Raw genomic sequence first — 15,171 nt, 5'->3', positions numbered from 1 at the left:
CAATGCTCATGCCACTTTTTATGGAGGTTCAATTTTCCTTTGAGGACCTTAAAAAGAAAATAATAAATAAGGAAGAGTTTATGAACTAATTACCCCCTATATTACGTTTGATATTAGCCAAACCTTTAAGCCTTCTTGTTTTTCAACGGCAATCTAAAAAAAGTAAAGTTTGATATATCCGTAAATATTACATTTCAGTTTGGTGTTGCTAATGTATCAACAGCACCAATAAAAAAATTATAATAGTGTTGTCAATTAACTAGGCGACACTGATAGTAAAACATAATTTATTTTCATAATTAATCTATTTTTCATACTATTTTTATAATTAATTAATTTTTTAATATTATTTTATAAAAAAACCAAATAATTTAGTTTATCTAAGATATTAAAATGTTAAAAATATTTTTATAATAAAATTTAAATAAACAGAAAATTAAATTAAACTAAATCGATGGACCTGATACAATATAGCCGAAACTGTTGAACCGAATGGGTAAAAAAATCACGACCTTTTACTGCAAAAACAACTCAATTTCCAACCATAGTTCAGAAAAAAAAAAATTCCAACAGAAACCAAAGCCAATCATTTCCTAATCACTATTCATGAGTTACAGAACTGAAATTGGCTATTCTTGACTGGAAATTAAAGCTTCATGTGAACATGATCCAGAAACTTTTCATCAATATTTTTAACCATTTTAAACTTGTAAGGATACTTCCCTTTTTTCTCCAACTTGGCTATTTTCACCAGATGTTTCAAACATTTCCCTTTTGATTTTGATATAATAACTGGATTAGTTTCTCCGAATAAAGGTATCAGTCGTCTGGCAATGAAATTCTCTTTCTCTTCATCTGCAAATCCTTCTAGTTTCACAACTTTGAGATCATAGAGCTTATCAGGAACAGTGACTAAAGCAGAGAATTTTCCAGTGCTGGGCAGGTTATAGCTTTTTGGATCAAGCTGCAAGTAAAACTTACTGTAACATTGCTATTTATACAATAAGATATGCAAAGTACGTTAAGAAAATGGTAACACTTACTGTAACATAAAGTCTTTCTAATTTAGGACACAACTTCAGGAAGCAAAGTAAGGCATTGATTGATTCTCTTTCCGTTGAGCAATCAATCCACCAAAGCTCTTTTAATTGACTCAAATAACATTCAGGGTGTCTACTTGAGAAGGGTAACTTCTTGCATATCGATGTCTAAACAAATCACAACAATATCACCAATCAAAGATTGAGTTATGAAGGTTAGCAAGGATGTTGGTTGACTTTTCAATTTGCTTAAAGGACTATATTTTTAAATATGAATATACACAAGGACATGATATTTTAAGGATCCTTCAAAACACACACACACACACACAAAAAAAAAAACCCCAAAAGAGTGAACACCCATCTAAAACACATATCCCATACAAATACTCAAGTTCAAACATTATATGAACTAATGAACATACCTCGTAAAACCATCTGCATATTGTTAGAGATTTGACATTCTTAATGCTTCTCAAAATTGAGTTGAAGCATGTATACTTGCTGGTGCAGCCCCAATGATTTCTTTTACAGAGACCATAATGATGACGGAAAAAGGAAGTCTCCGTCTCAAAGTCCCATGTCCACTGCGTTAGAGAACCTTGTCTGATATCAACCATGACGTCTTCCAAGAAGAACCAACAGTCGCCCCAAAAAGCACTGTTGTCTCTAAACTGAAAAGACACTAACTTGCCTCTATATCTGAAAGATTTTAAATTGGAACCTTCAAAACTGAGAGATTGTAAATGGGGGCAATCGAGGACCACTAATTTACGAAGCGCTTTGGCCTCTTTTATCTGTAAAGATTGTAATCCATTGCATTTGGCGATAGTCAAGCTTCTGAGAAATGGCAAATTTGGCAACAAAGACGAAACGGCCACATTAGAAAGGTGGCTTACTGATATGAGATGCAAAGATTTTACTTTCGTTGTGTTTGAAGGTGGTTGTTGGGTTTGCAAGGAGTGATTTTCCTCAAGCAGCCACCAATAAGCGTTAGGCGGTGCAAGGTCCAGCTTCAAAAGCAAATCAAATGGCCTTGGAAATTCTGGTTTACTAGCTGAGAAATCAAGTTTAAGTGAACCATTGCTGGAAATGCTAGAAACTAAGATGCCTCTTCCATGACCCAACTCAAATATGAAACCCCACTTATTTCTAGGCCTATAGTGTGTGTCAAAATCATCAAGAAAGCTTTTTATGGCTTCAATAGCAGCTTCCATTGTTACTACATCATGGACTGGTTCCAACAAAGCCTCTTTCCAGAGGTGTTTCCAGTGAGTTGAAAGGAAAGAAGTTAGGACAGCGGATTGAACAGGGAGGAACAAAATGATTTGGTGAAGGATGTTATCAGGTAAATGACTGATGAAATCATTCGGGTCCATACTATTATTACTGTTCCAAAGAAAAAGAAAACACAACATTTGATCATATCAAAACTCAAAAGTTGTTTGATCATAACAAATATCAAAACCCAAAGTAAAAGTATATATAAATGTTCTCACTTAGCAACCTTTTCGGGATATTGACATGTTTGTACGATTTCTCTTGATCATGCTTCCATATATAGATAAATGATGAAATAATTTGGCGAAAACATTATCAGTTAGACTACTGATATCCGAATACCTCATCCAATACAAGGAGACTGAACTAAAATACTGATAATGTAGAAGAAAATGGTAATTAGTTAAGACTTAAGAGTTGTTACCTGGAAGCTGAAGTGTTTCTCGGGTTATCATCATCTAGATCATGCCTCTGTTTGTCTTGGTTATTTTTCTTGCTCCTTCCCTTCTTCCCCATTTTTCATCAATATCTAGGCGAATTGACTTTGAAATTTCTCGCAAAAGGGGGCTTGGAAGTCTTTTTTTGATGTAATGGAGACTTTGGTAGCCATTTAAAATTAAAATTAAAAATAAATTGATTTAGTATCTCTTTTACTTCTGTTAAATTATCTTTTTATAGGTTTGACTCCTGTACTTTTTTTTCTATATCATATTACCTCATTCATATTTCTCCTTAAAAATCTCCCCATCCAATCAAATAATGTCACGTGTAAAATTTAAAATTTCCTAAAAATATAAAAATTTTCATAAAAATACAAAAAAAAGGAAAATCTTAAAATTTTCACAAGACCATAAATTTTTAAATAAATCATAAAATTCTAAATTCTTTTAAAAACTAAAATTCCAAACAAAAAGTTTTTAAATATTTATGAAAATTTTTAATTTGTTTTAAAGTTTCACATACTTATAAATTTTATTTTTTATAATTTTCAAAATAGATTATGATTTTTTTAGTTTTATAATTTTCTAAGTTATTAATTGTTTTTGGCTTTTTATGATTTTGTTGGATTTTAATGATTTTAAAAAAATTCGTATTTTCTAAAAACTCGTAAGTATTTTTTTTCACTTTTTTGTGATAACAATTTTTTTGTCGAAAATTAAAATTTGGGTAACAAGGATTATAAAATAAAAGTATAAGAGCTAAATTGATAAAAAAAGTACAAAGGCCAAATCAGGTATTAAGCTTTTAAATTTTACAGTCAAAGGAAGTTTATGATAATTAGATAAATATAATCCGAAAGTAACCTAGATTATGGTTCAATTTATGATAATTAAATTAATATAATCCTAAAGTAAACTAAATTCCGGTTTGACCATAATGTGGGTGAAAATATTCATATAATAAATTCATAAAAATCTTATAAAAATAAAATGTAGATGTTGAAATGGTAAATTGGAGATGACAAAGAGCATGATGTCTTGTGTTTAAATATCATAATTTTCATTAAGTGTATTTTTGTTTTCTAAATTTATAAAAATATAAAAAGATATAAATACCTTCAAAATAATATTTGTTGCTTTGTAAAAGAAAATGGATTTAAATAAATTCCTAACTGAGTTTGTGTCCTCTTGATTTTCATGTTGCTTTGAACCCCTTCACTAGTATGAACCACTTAATTGCTAGAGATCTTTTGAATGAGCAAGGGGATGATTGGTCTGTTGACATGGTTCGTGGACTTTTTCCGCCTTCGGATAAATGGATTTGACACTTTGAGAGAAATGGTGTTTACACTATTAAATTTGGTTATTGGTTCGCTATCGAGATGCTCAAAAACATTGTTGGCTTACAAGTTGATAGCCGTTGGCTTTCGGTATGGAATAATGGATTACCACCCAAGATCAACCACTTTTGCTGCAGAGTGTTGCGTTAGTTTGTTCCAAGTAAAACTATTTTGGCAGCTAGGGGTTTGAATGTCGATATTTGTTGCTATTATTTGTTATTTTACAATATTTGTAATTTTTCACTTGTATCTTTTGTAGTGAAATATATTTGGTAGTGTTCTAGGACGTAGGCGTAATTTGTAGAAACTCGTTAAATTTGTGGTGTTATTTATTATTTTTATTTATTTTTCAATATTTTGTAGGGTACACTTGTAGTGATATATTATATTATTAAATTACATTGTAGAGAGATTCTATTTAGGAGGTTGGATTTTAAACGAGACTGTTTTTGACCCCTCCAATCTTCCCTAAGAATTAAACTTAGTGTGATTTTCTAGTACAATAATGCACTCTCTCTTACCCTATTTTCACAACATGAGATATTAGAGTTGAAAGTCATTCGAAGTATGCTATTTTTTTTGCGGTTTAAACTGATCTTCCACATTAGAAAAAATTTCCTTGGGTCTATTGAAAGATTATGGCTGAAATGGTGGATAGTCTAAGAGGATTCATATCTACATCAACGACTCCAACATCGTCCATATAGGGGAGACCGACAATGGTAAATAAAAGATTGGCAATGGAGATCTTCGATGGCACGAGTCATTTCAATATGTGGCAAAGTGATGTTCTAAATGTTCTCTTTCAGCAAGATCTAAAAAGTGTCATTGATGGAAAGAAACCAAATAATGTGGAGGAGAAAGATTGGATGACTGTTAATCATTTGACATGTGATACAATTCAATCGTGCTTTTGTTGAGAGCAAAGGTATGCTTTCTCAAAGGAGACTTTTGTTGAGAGCAAAGGTATGCTTTCTCAAAGAAGAAAAACTTTTGAAGAAAAACAATCAAAATAAGCTCTACATAAAGAAAAGGTTGTTTCAATTCACTTATGTTTCAGGTACCATTATGAATGATCACATCACCATTTTTAATCAATTAGTCACTAATCTGGTGAATATGGATGAGACTTTCAAATATGAAGATTTGACTTTGATGTTGCTGGGTTCACTTCCTGTGGAGTTTGAGTTCCTCAAAACCACTCTACTCCACAAGAAGGTTGATGTATCTCTTAGTAAAGTGTGTGCACCTTTATACAATTATGAACTGAGAAAGAAGGAAAAGAAAAGAAATTCAACCAGAGCTGTAGAAGCATTGGTAGTCCAGGGTCATTCACACACCTGAAGTAAAGTACAGAAGGGGAGATCCAAGTCAAGGCGGAAGCTGAGTAAAGGTGAGTGTGCTTTCCGTTAAGAAAAAAAGGACACTAGATGACAAATTTCTGAAAGTTGAAAATAAATGTAAGTATGATAAAAGGAAAGTTGTAGCAGAATCAAATGTAGTTAAGTGTGATGATGAAGATTTAGATTTCTCACTTATTACATTAGTAACTAGTCATTTTGATGTATGGTTGTTGGATTTAACTTGTAGCCATCATATGTGTCCTCATTTGAAGTGATTCTTTGATTTTAAAGAACTAAAGGGTGGAGATGTCTATACAACAAATAATACTCTTCTTGCCACATATGGGATTGGCTTTGTTCAATTGAGAAATCATTATAAATCAATCATAACTTTACATGTTGTTCATTATGTGCTGGATTTGATAAAGAATCTCATTTATGTAAGAATCTTGGAATCAAAAGGTTTCTAAGTGAGAGCTAAATATGGTGAAATGAAGATTATTTTTGGTGCACACGTGATAATGAAGGGGGTCTACAAGAATAATAACCTGTACCACTATTTAGAAAGTACAGTTAATGAGATAATTGCTGTGACATCAACTGAAAATCGAGAATTAGAAGCACTTAAGCTATGACATATGCACTTGGGGTATGCAGGTGTAACAGCCCAAAATAGGGCCTAGTCGGAACAGTGGTTTCAACTTGAAGTAGAAATATTTAATTTATGATTGTTTTAGAGTCTATGATATGTTTGGGTGATGGTGTGCAAATTTTGTTAAGTAATTTTTTTATCGATAAAGTGCCCAAATTTATTATTGGGATTAAATTGTATTAATTGCAAAATATGAGTTCTAGAACATAAGTACTTGTTTTAAATGAGGGTTTAAATTAGAGGTATTTAAATGGCAAATAGACCATCATATTTTGTTATGGACAAAACTAGTCATGGAAGGGTAAAAATTAAAGGTTTAGTAAAAAGGGCATTTTTGTCATTTGGGTGTTTTAAGGCATAAAAGACAAAATTGAAACCAAAAAATCTGCTCATTTTCTTCTCCATGCTACCGAAATTTTCAAAAAGCCATGGCTAGGGTTTCAAGCTTTTTCAAAGTTTAATTATAAAAGAAATCGAGATTTGGACCAAGTACGGGGAAATATCAATCAAAATGATCGATTCGCGTTGAGGTAAGTTCATATGGTTAGTCAAAGTGATCGATTATTAAATTTGAATTGAGATGATGTATTATTATATATATTTTTTATCTAATCATGACTTTATGCAAGTATGAGATTAGATTGAAGGATCAATCGTGAGAAATGCAGGGTCAAGTACATTCGTACTACAACTCATGATGAATTGACGGAAAAGACCATGGCTGGACCATGGCAGTGAGTGTGCCAGTGTAATACCATGTCTGGGACATGGCATCGGCACAGGCCGAGGAGTGCTAGTGTAAGACCATGTCTGGGACATGGCATCGGCACGGACAGAGGAGAGTCAGTGTAAGACCATGTCTGGGACATGACATCGGCTCGAGATGAGTGTCAGTGTAAGACCATGTCTGGGACATAGCATCGGCACCGATATGTGATCCCATGTAAGACCATATCTGGGATATGGCATTGGCGTCCTACTAGGTGTACGAGATATCCCGAACATCCCTAATATTACAAGTAGTTCAACGGAAAATTCAAGGCGTATGCTCAAGATAAGTAATAGTAGGATATGTGTAACACCCCGACTCGTGTTCGTCACCGGATTAGAGTTACGAGGCATTATCGATCAAAACCCGACTCAAAATTTTTTTTAACTCAACCACGAAATTTCATTCCATATATATATATATATATATTATCACATAACCAATTAAAATCAAACATGCATCTTTAATCAAGTTTCATATACTAACCATGTTTCAACAATTCATCCATATCATTATCATTTACCTAATTAAAATTTAATATCATAAATCAAACATTTATCCAAGCATTTATTTCATTTCAATTTACTAAATATAGTACATATTACAAACATAGGTAATCTACCTGCTTGGACAGACTCTTATACATCGAAATTGAGCAAAGATATATATATATATATATATATATATATATATATACAAAATTGGACAGCATTTATACACCAAAATTGGGCAGCATACATATACCAATTTGGACAGTACTTATACACAAAATCTGACAGCATGTATATGCAAAATTGGACAGCATTTATTCACCAAAATTGGACAGCATACATATACCAATTTGGACAGCACTTATACACAAAATTTGACAGCATGTATATGCAAAATTGGACAGCATTTATTCACCAAAATTGGGCAGCATACATATACAAATTTGGACAGCACTTATACACAAAATTTGACAGCATGTATATGCAAAATTGGACAGCATTTATTCACCAAAATTGGGCAGCATACATATACCAATTTGGACAGCACTTATACACAAAATTTGACAGCATGTATATGCAAAATTAGACAGCATTTATTCACCAAAATTAGGCAGCATAATTACCACAAATTGGGCAGCATTTAAGCATAAAAATTTCATGAACATATACCACATTTTAGACCATTAAAGCATAGGCATTAGTACCGAATTCAAATCAAAAGAGATAAGCCATTTTAGCATGGCTTTTAGATACATATACACATTGGTTCCAAAATCAATATTTTAACTATAGTATACATGCCATATATTTGAGAACGATTTAGCAAAATACCAAAAGAAAATATCGATAGTGTGACAAGCTTAGCTGACGATCCCCGAACATGTAGCGATCACCAAAATCTATACATCAAAAGAATTATCCAACACATTGTAAGCTAATTTAGCTTAGTAAGTTATAAGCAAATATACTCTACTATTTAAACTGATATCTCAAATAATATTCAACCAATTCATACTACTAAATCATCTTACCTTTAGCCTACCATATCATAAAATAATTATTCACTTATTACTATGATTTAACTAAAATCAATATAATTACACGACCTTAAACATTTCTTCAAATTTAATCACAAGACCAAATACATTATGCATTTCCTCATCATGTATTATAAAGAATCATATATATATATATATATATATGATTCCAAATATAATCACCACATAGATTTAATTCCTACAAAGCTTAACCTTAAAATACAACCATAATGGTTATTACTCAAGAATTCCAAGTATTTACTCATTTTAATAATCATGATTTCTCAATAAGACAATTACTCAATACTAATAGTTATTCAAAAATATTTAATAAGTTCGCACACTTAGTGCTCAATAATCAAACTCACACACTTAGTGCTTTACCATTAAACTCGCACACTTAGTGCTTTACAATTAAACTCGCACACTTAGTGCTTTACAATTAAACTCGCACACTTAGTGCTTCACAATTAAATTCGCACACTTAGTGTCGAAAGTCAACAACTCAATACATCTTATTTCAATAATTTTATCACTACATGTATATATATATACCATTCAATTTAGCATAATTACTCAGATACTAAGCTGATTTTAAAACGATACAATTATATATGTGCTTAATAACATACCTTGGATGTCGTCGCCTAATAGATCGGCTACTCAACTACTTTCGATTTCCCCCGATCTAAATCCGATTTCTTGGTTTCTTGATCTAAACATATTCAAATAAATATCATTTAAACATATTTTCATTCAATTTAGTCTAAGAACACATAAATGGGCAAATTACATTTTACCCATAATATTTCACATTTTCACAATTTAGTTCTTATTGCACAAAACACAAAATACACAAAATTTGACCACACTCCCTGAGGGCCGAATCTTCGTAGTACCCATATAAGTCCATACATTTCATTTATTTCACATTTTAGTCCTTCAAAAATTTATTTTTTTTGTAATTTAGCCCTAATTACTCAAAATCAGCAAAAAATCCAATACAAAACATATTAATCTTTAACATATCTTTCATTTTTTATCAACAACTATCAAAAAGCTGAAGCACTCATCAATGGCAAAACACAAATCATCATCAATTCATAAAATTAATACATGGGTTTTGAAGTATTCAAAGCAACGATCACAAAAACGTAAAAATTATCAAAAACTAAAATCAAACTAACCTTGAATTGAAATCCCTAAGATGGCCGAATGCTAAAGCTTGAAGAACAAAGTTTCTTTCTCTTGTTTTCGGTGGAAAAAGGTGAAGAAAATGACTTTATTTTATAATATTTATGATATAATATACATTATTATTCTTTTACTATTTTAACCTTTGTAAAATAATATTTAAAACATATAATACATGGCTTTTTAGCCATCTTGCCGTCCACTATATTTTTAATGGGTTTATTGCCCTTTAAGGACTTCAAGTTAAAAAGCCATTACCAAATAGGTGCTTTACACTTTAAGTATCAACTTTTACATTTTATGAAATTTAGTACTTTTATCAAATTAAACACAAAAATGGCCAAATAAATTTACGAAATTTTCACACAATCAAATTCAAATATCACAGACACAGAAAAAATATTAAAATATTTTTTAGGCTCGAATTTGTGGTCCCGAAACCACTATTCCGATTACGGTCAAAATTGGGCTGTTACAATATGTGAGTATTATGACTAGACACAGGTATGTATATGAGACTCATAAATAATGTGCTCAGATTATGATGCATTATTGATAAGGATGCAAACGAGTAAGTTTGTATGTGATTAATTCCTTGTTTTTACTTATGTTTTAACATTTTTATGAGATATAATTGAATATGGAATAATTACTTGAGGTGAATTATGAATTACGGTTGAATAAGGAAGAGTTGGAAAAATGATAAAAAAAGTGAGAATTTGTGGTTGAACCTTCGGAATGGATCGGATATCGTTGGCAATATAGGTGGATGCTATGTGCTGATTCCACCGGATATTAATGAAAATAAAGGTGATTGCTATGTGCTGATTTCACCGGATACCAAAGGTTATATAAGTGATTACTATGTGCTGAATTCACCTGGTACCATTGAGTATAAAGATGGTTGTTATGTGCTGATTTCATCGAGTACTATTGACTATAAGGGTGGTGCTGTGTGCTGATCCACCGTGTAACAGAGATTATTTCAAAGTGTTTATCGAGAAACTAATTAAGTGAAAATATATGTTACGAAAAATGTGTTCGATCTTTAATCAACCCTTTGACACGATGAAATGAAACATTGAAATTAAGAATGAGTAAATTTAACAACAAAATAGTTTAGGACAGAAACAATTATGTGAATTTGAAAACTCACCAAAAATGGTGGGAATTGAATTAAAGGTTTTATGAGATATGAAATTAAAGATGAATGAGTCTATTTTCATATAAAGGAAACAGAGTAAGCAAAAGAGTTATATATTTTAAGATATTTGAATTCTAGTGAGACAGGGACAGAATGAATTCGAAATCCCCTATTCTGAATTTGGAAAATTACTAAAAATTGTACAAAAATAATTATGGTTTGTAATTTACATGATTAAATTTTTAAAGGAGTCTATTTTTAAGAAAGACAAACAGGGACATCATTTGAATTTTGTGAAAAGAGATAATTAATTTTTAGTGAAGAGGGGCCAGAGTTGTCGAGCAATGAAACAAGTGAATCTTTAATGAATAAATTGTATTAATTGGCAAGACCGAAAATTCTGAAATTTATATGGTAAGAAATTATGTGAGCCTAGTTTTAGGGAAAATTAACAGTTCTTCATTCGGAGCTCTGTAGCTCGGGAAATAAATAATTTAGTGACAGTGACTCAAGTAGACAGATTAATGTGAACATTAGTAATAAGGTGTAAGCATGTGATATAATGATTATATCATCTTAAGAAATTATTGCGAGGATTTTTCCACACAAGTTTATTAATTTCTTATTATTTTCATATGAACTTACTAAGCATTTATGCTTACTTCCCCTCTCTTTTCTTTTGCCTTATAGTATCGCCAAGTTAGCTCTGGGATCGGTGGACGTCGGGGATTCACTCACACTATCAATTGGAACACTTGATTTATAGTAGGCTTGGTCGTTTTTTCATATATGTCAGATTTCTTATGGCCTAAAATGTTGGCCCTTATTTAATAAATGTTCTTTTTGATTAAGGCTATTTGGAGATGGCCAATATTGATGGTTGTTATACGCCTATGATGTGGTTATTCATGTATGTGGTAATTGCATAATTGAATGTTGTGGAGGTGGTTTACAAATGATTTCATGAATGAAGATGTGTATGGGAATGTGTATGTAAAATTGGATATTCGAATGTCCAATTATAGTATGATACATGTTGACAAAATTTTATGACCCGATTTTATATGTTTAAGAAATTTTAAGTACGGTAACGCCTCGTACCCTGTTCATGCATTAGATGCGGGTAAGGGGTGTTACAGCAGGTGAAAAACCTTGAACTTAATTATAAATCAAGGATTATTAAAAGGAGTAAGAACCTGTAAAATAGATTTTTGTCAACATTGCATTAAAGGGAAATAGATAATGGTGAATTTTGGGACTTTGATCTATGATACTAAAGGCATCTTGGATTGTGTTCAATTAGATGTTTGGGGTCACTCTAAAACAAACTCTTTGGGAGGAAAAATTTGTTATGCAACTTTTGTTGATGATTATTCTTGAAGAGTGTGAGTGTATACGATGCAGACAAATGATGAAGTGTTAAGAGTTTTCCTTAAGTGGAAAAAGATGATGGAAACTCAAATAGGCAAAAGGATGAAGCATCTACACATAAACAATGGTGGAAAGTATAAAACTGATCCATTTGCAAAGATTTCTAAAAATGAGGGCATCAATAGACACTTCACTGTTAAATCTATACCACAACTAGACTTGATCATGGGCCGAGCCACCCACTCATACTCAAAAGCCTGCCCAAAAAGTGGGACAATTTGGGCACAAATATAGGCCTATAAAATGAGCTTGGACAAAAAATAAGGCTCGTCTTCTAAATGGTTGGAGCCTCAGGTAAGATTTTTTTAGCTTAGGCTCGACTCGAATCTGCCTAATTTTTCCCTGTTGCTATTTGTTGTTGTTTTGCTATTGTTTTGATATCATTTTTCTATTATATTGCTACTATTTTGTTGTCATTGTTTGGATATTGTATAACTCTTATTTTATTGTTAATTTTGCTACTATTTCAGAGGCATTTGCTTGCTAAGTTGCAACTATCTTAATGTTATTTAAGTATAAAGACTTTTTTAAATGTATTTCCAATTTCCAGGGAAACATTTATTTTAATGTTTTTAGTGTATTTGATGTATTATAATTTTTAGATTAGATTTTGTATAAAAATCATAATACAAAAAATTTTAATATGGGCGAGCTGGGCTCGAGTTTAGCACTTTTTTATTTAGGTTGGGCTTGGGCAAAATTTAAATTTCAATTTTCAAGTTGGGTAAAGCCCAAGCCTAGAAAGGAACCTAAAATTTTGCATTAGCCTGGCCTAGCTGACCCATGATTAGGTTTAACCACAATAGAATAGGGTGGTAGGACCTATAAATTGAAGGTTGATGGAGAAAGTTTGATGCATGGCATATCATTAATCGCCTACCATCTACTGCAATTGAGAGAAAAATGCTATTAGAGAAATGGAGTGGGAAGCCTACTACAGATTATGATTCTTTACATGTGTTTGGTTTCATTGCATACTATCATGTAAAGGAATCAAAGTTGGATCAAAGAGCAAAGAAAGTATTGTTCTTAAGGATCACTTCTAGCACAAAAAGGTTTTTGCCTATGATGTCCAGAAACAAAGAAAATCATCTTCAGCAGGAATGTCATGAATCTACCATGTTTTCAAATGTACAGAAGGCACAGCCAGAATATATTCATAAACAGGTGGAGTTTGAAAGAGTGGTGATTCTAACAAATAGAGAAGTTAATGATTCTCCTATGGTAGAAGGAAACTTTAGTAAGGATGACCGAATAGAAGAAGGAAACTTTAGTGAAGAGGAGGTTTAAACCCAAGAAATTCCACAAAAACTTGAATCAATTGCAACTAGTAAGCCAAGAAGAATGATTAGAAAGCCTGCTCGCTTTGTTGATATGGTGGCTTATGCCTTGCTAGTTGTAGTTGATGACATTTCTACCACTTTTAATTAAGCAATTCAAAGTTGAAAAGAAGAAAAGTGGAGGGTTTCCATGAATGAAGAAATGCAGTCCCTTCATAAGAATCATACTTATAAACTAGCTAATCTTCCAAAGGGAAAGAAGACAATTGGATGCAAGTAGGAGTTTGCAAATAAAGAATGATTTTTTGGCCAAGATGATGTTTGCTACAATACAAGATTGGTGGCAAAAGGTTATGCTTAGAAGGTGGGAATTGATTAAATGAGGTATTTTCTCCAGTTCTGAAGCATTCCACTATCAGAATTTTATTGAATTTTGTGGTACAGTTGGATTCAGAACTAGTTCAGTTGCATGTAAAAAAAATTACTTTTTTACATAGAGATTTATAAGGGGAAATCTTTATGACTCAGCCAGAAGGATTCAAGGTTGCTAAAAAAGAAAATTTAGTGTGTAAACTTGGAAAGTCGTTGTACGATTTAAAATAATCTCCGAGGAAGTGGTACAAGCGATTTGACAAGTTTATGACAAAATAGAGGTGCACAAGAAACAAATATGATCAGTGTGTATATTTTCGCAAGTTTCAAGATGTTTCTTTCATATATCTTCTTCTTTATGCTGATGATATGTTGATAGTTTCTAAAACTCAAGTAGAGATTGAGAAGCTAAAGACACATTTGAAAAAAGAGTTTGAGATAAATGATCTAGGAGAAGCAAAAAAAATTCTAAGCATGGAGATAACTTGAGATAGAAGCCTGAAGAGGCTTTGTTTGACATAGAAACAATATCTGAGAAAATTGCTAAAGTGTTTTAGCATGAATGAAAAGTCAAAACCTGTTAGCACTCCCTTTATTCCTTATTTCAAGCTTAATGCTTCCATTTCCCCAAAGAATGATGCAGAATGAGAATACATGTCAAAGATATCATATGCAAATCTTATCGGTAGCTTAATGGATGTTATGGTATGTACAAAACCTGACATTTCATAAGTAGTTGAGGTTGTGAGTAGGTATATGCTATTGGATTTGGTGGCTTAAGTGTAATATTTTCTTCTATATACACTTTTATTTTTGCAAACAAATTGGTTTAATAAAATTATCCATGAGTTACATTAATATTCTTTGTATATTATCCTTAATGGTTTTACACGCAAAGCAAATATTAACTCACTGGTTATCTAATGTTTAACTAAAACTAAGCAATATTATGTGGTCGGATCATAATATGAAAAGACAACTTCTATTAATAGATAAACCTAAACATGCCCTTAGTCTAATCGAAAATGAGCAAACTGATTGAAAGACTAATATGTTGTCTCAATTCCAATTAATGAGATATTTTATCTTGAGCATCGGAGTGGATGACTCTTAGAAGATAGAGACATAAATGTGACTAAATGAACTGACAATACATCGGACAGGACCTAAGTAGAATAGATCCCAAATCTATTTATGGATTTATTCACTTGTGATGTTCATAGTGTGGCATACATTAGTCTTAAGTGGATGATGGATTATGTATGGGTCACTCGTATACTTTGATGTAAGTAAAAGCTTAAGTTCAAATAGATAATGAACCAAAAGCTAGTACGTAGGTATATGTCTTCTGCAATAT

General features: G+C 31.8%; 1 protein-coding gene and 1 long non-coding RNA gene across 3 annotated transcripts; both read right to left on the bottom strand.

Moving 5' to 3' along the window:
* Positions 1-497: 497 nt before the first annotated feature.
* On the bottom strand, positions 498-2,918 carry LOC105771413 (F-box protein At2g39490). 2 transcript variants are annotated; one of them, XM_012592873.2, is made up of 4 exons: positions 2,746-2,915; positions 1,466-2,429; positions 1,044-1,208; positions 498-964 (listed from the first exon to the last, which is right to left on the bottom strand). In XM_012592873.2, the coding sequence occupies exons 1-4, from the start codon at positions 2,835-2,837 to the stop codon at positions 647-649; spliced, it is 1,539 nt and encodes a 512-aa protein (XP_012448327.1). In that variant the 5' UTR covers positions 2,838-2,915; the 3' UTR covers positions 498-646. The 2 variants fall into 2 exon arrangements, with proteins under 2 accessions (XP_012448327.1, XP_012448330.1); XM_012592876.2 differs by lacking the exon at positions 1,044-1,208 and having other exon boundaries at positions 2,746-2,918.
* A 5,011-nt stretch (positions 2,919-7,929) lies between these two features.
* LOC105767507 (uncharacterized) lies at positions 7,930-9,651 on the bottom strand. Its single transcript, XR_001125491.2, has 3 exons — positions 9,581-9,651; positions 9,026-9,108; positions 7,930-8,255 (listed from the first exon to the last, which is right to left on the bottom strand). It is a non-coding gene; the product is annotated as an uncharacterized LOC105767507 (long non-coding RNA).
* Between the last annotated feature and the right edge of the window lie 5,520 nt (positions 9,652-15,171).

This window comes from Gossypium raimondii, chromosome 5 (genome assembly GCF_025698545.1).
Source record: "Gossypium raimondii isolate GPD5lz chromosome 5, ASM2569854v1, whole genome shotgun sequence".
NCBI classification, from domain to species: Eukaryota; Viridiplantae; Streptophyta; class Magnoliopsida; order Malvales; family Malvaceae; genus Gossypium; species Gossypium raimondii.
The sequence above is the reverse complement of the archived record's forward strand: the minus strand, read 5'-3'. Positions and strand labels throughout refer to the sequence as shown.

What these genes read in the sequence shown, in the direction of transcription:
- LOC105771413 (XM_012592873.2), bottom strand. Translation starts at nt 2,837, where the DNA reads ATGGGGAAGAAGGGAAGGAGCAAGAAAAATAACCAAGACAAACAGAGG. An exon ending in AGAAACACTTCAGCTTCCAG is followed by an intron (nt 2,430 to 2,745) that starts GTAACAACTCTT and finishes TCTTTGGAACAG; the next exon opens with TAATAATAGTATGGACCCGA. An exon ending in TAGAAAGACTTTATGTTACA is followed by an intron (nt 965 to 1,043) that starts GTAAGTGTTACC and finishes TTTTACTTGCAG; the next exon opens with CTTGATCCAAAAAGCTATAA.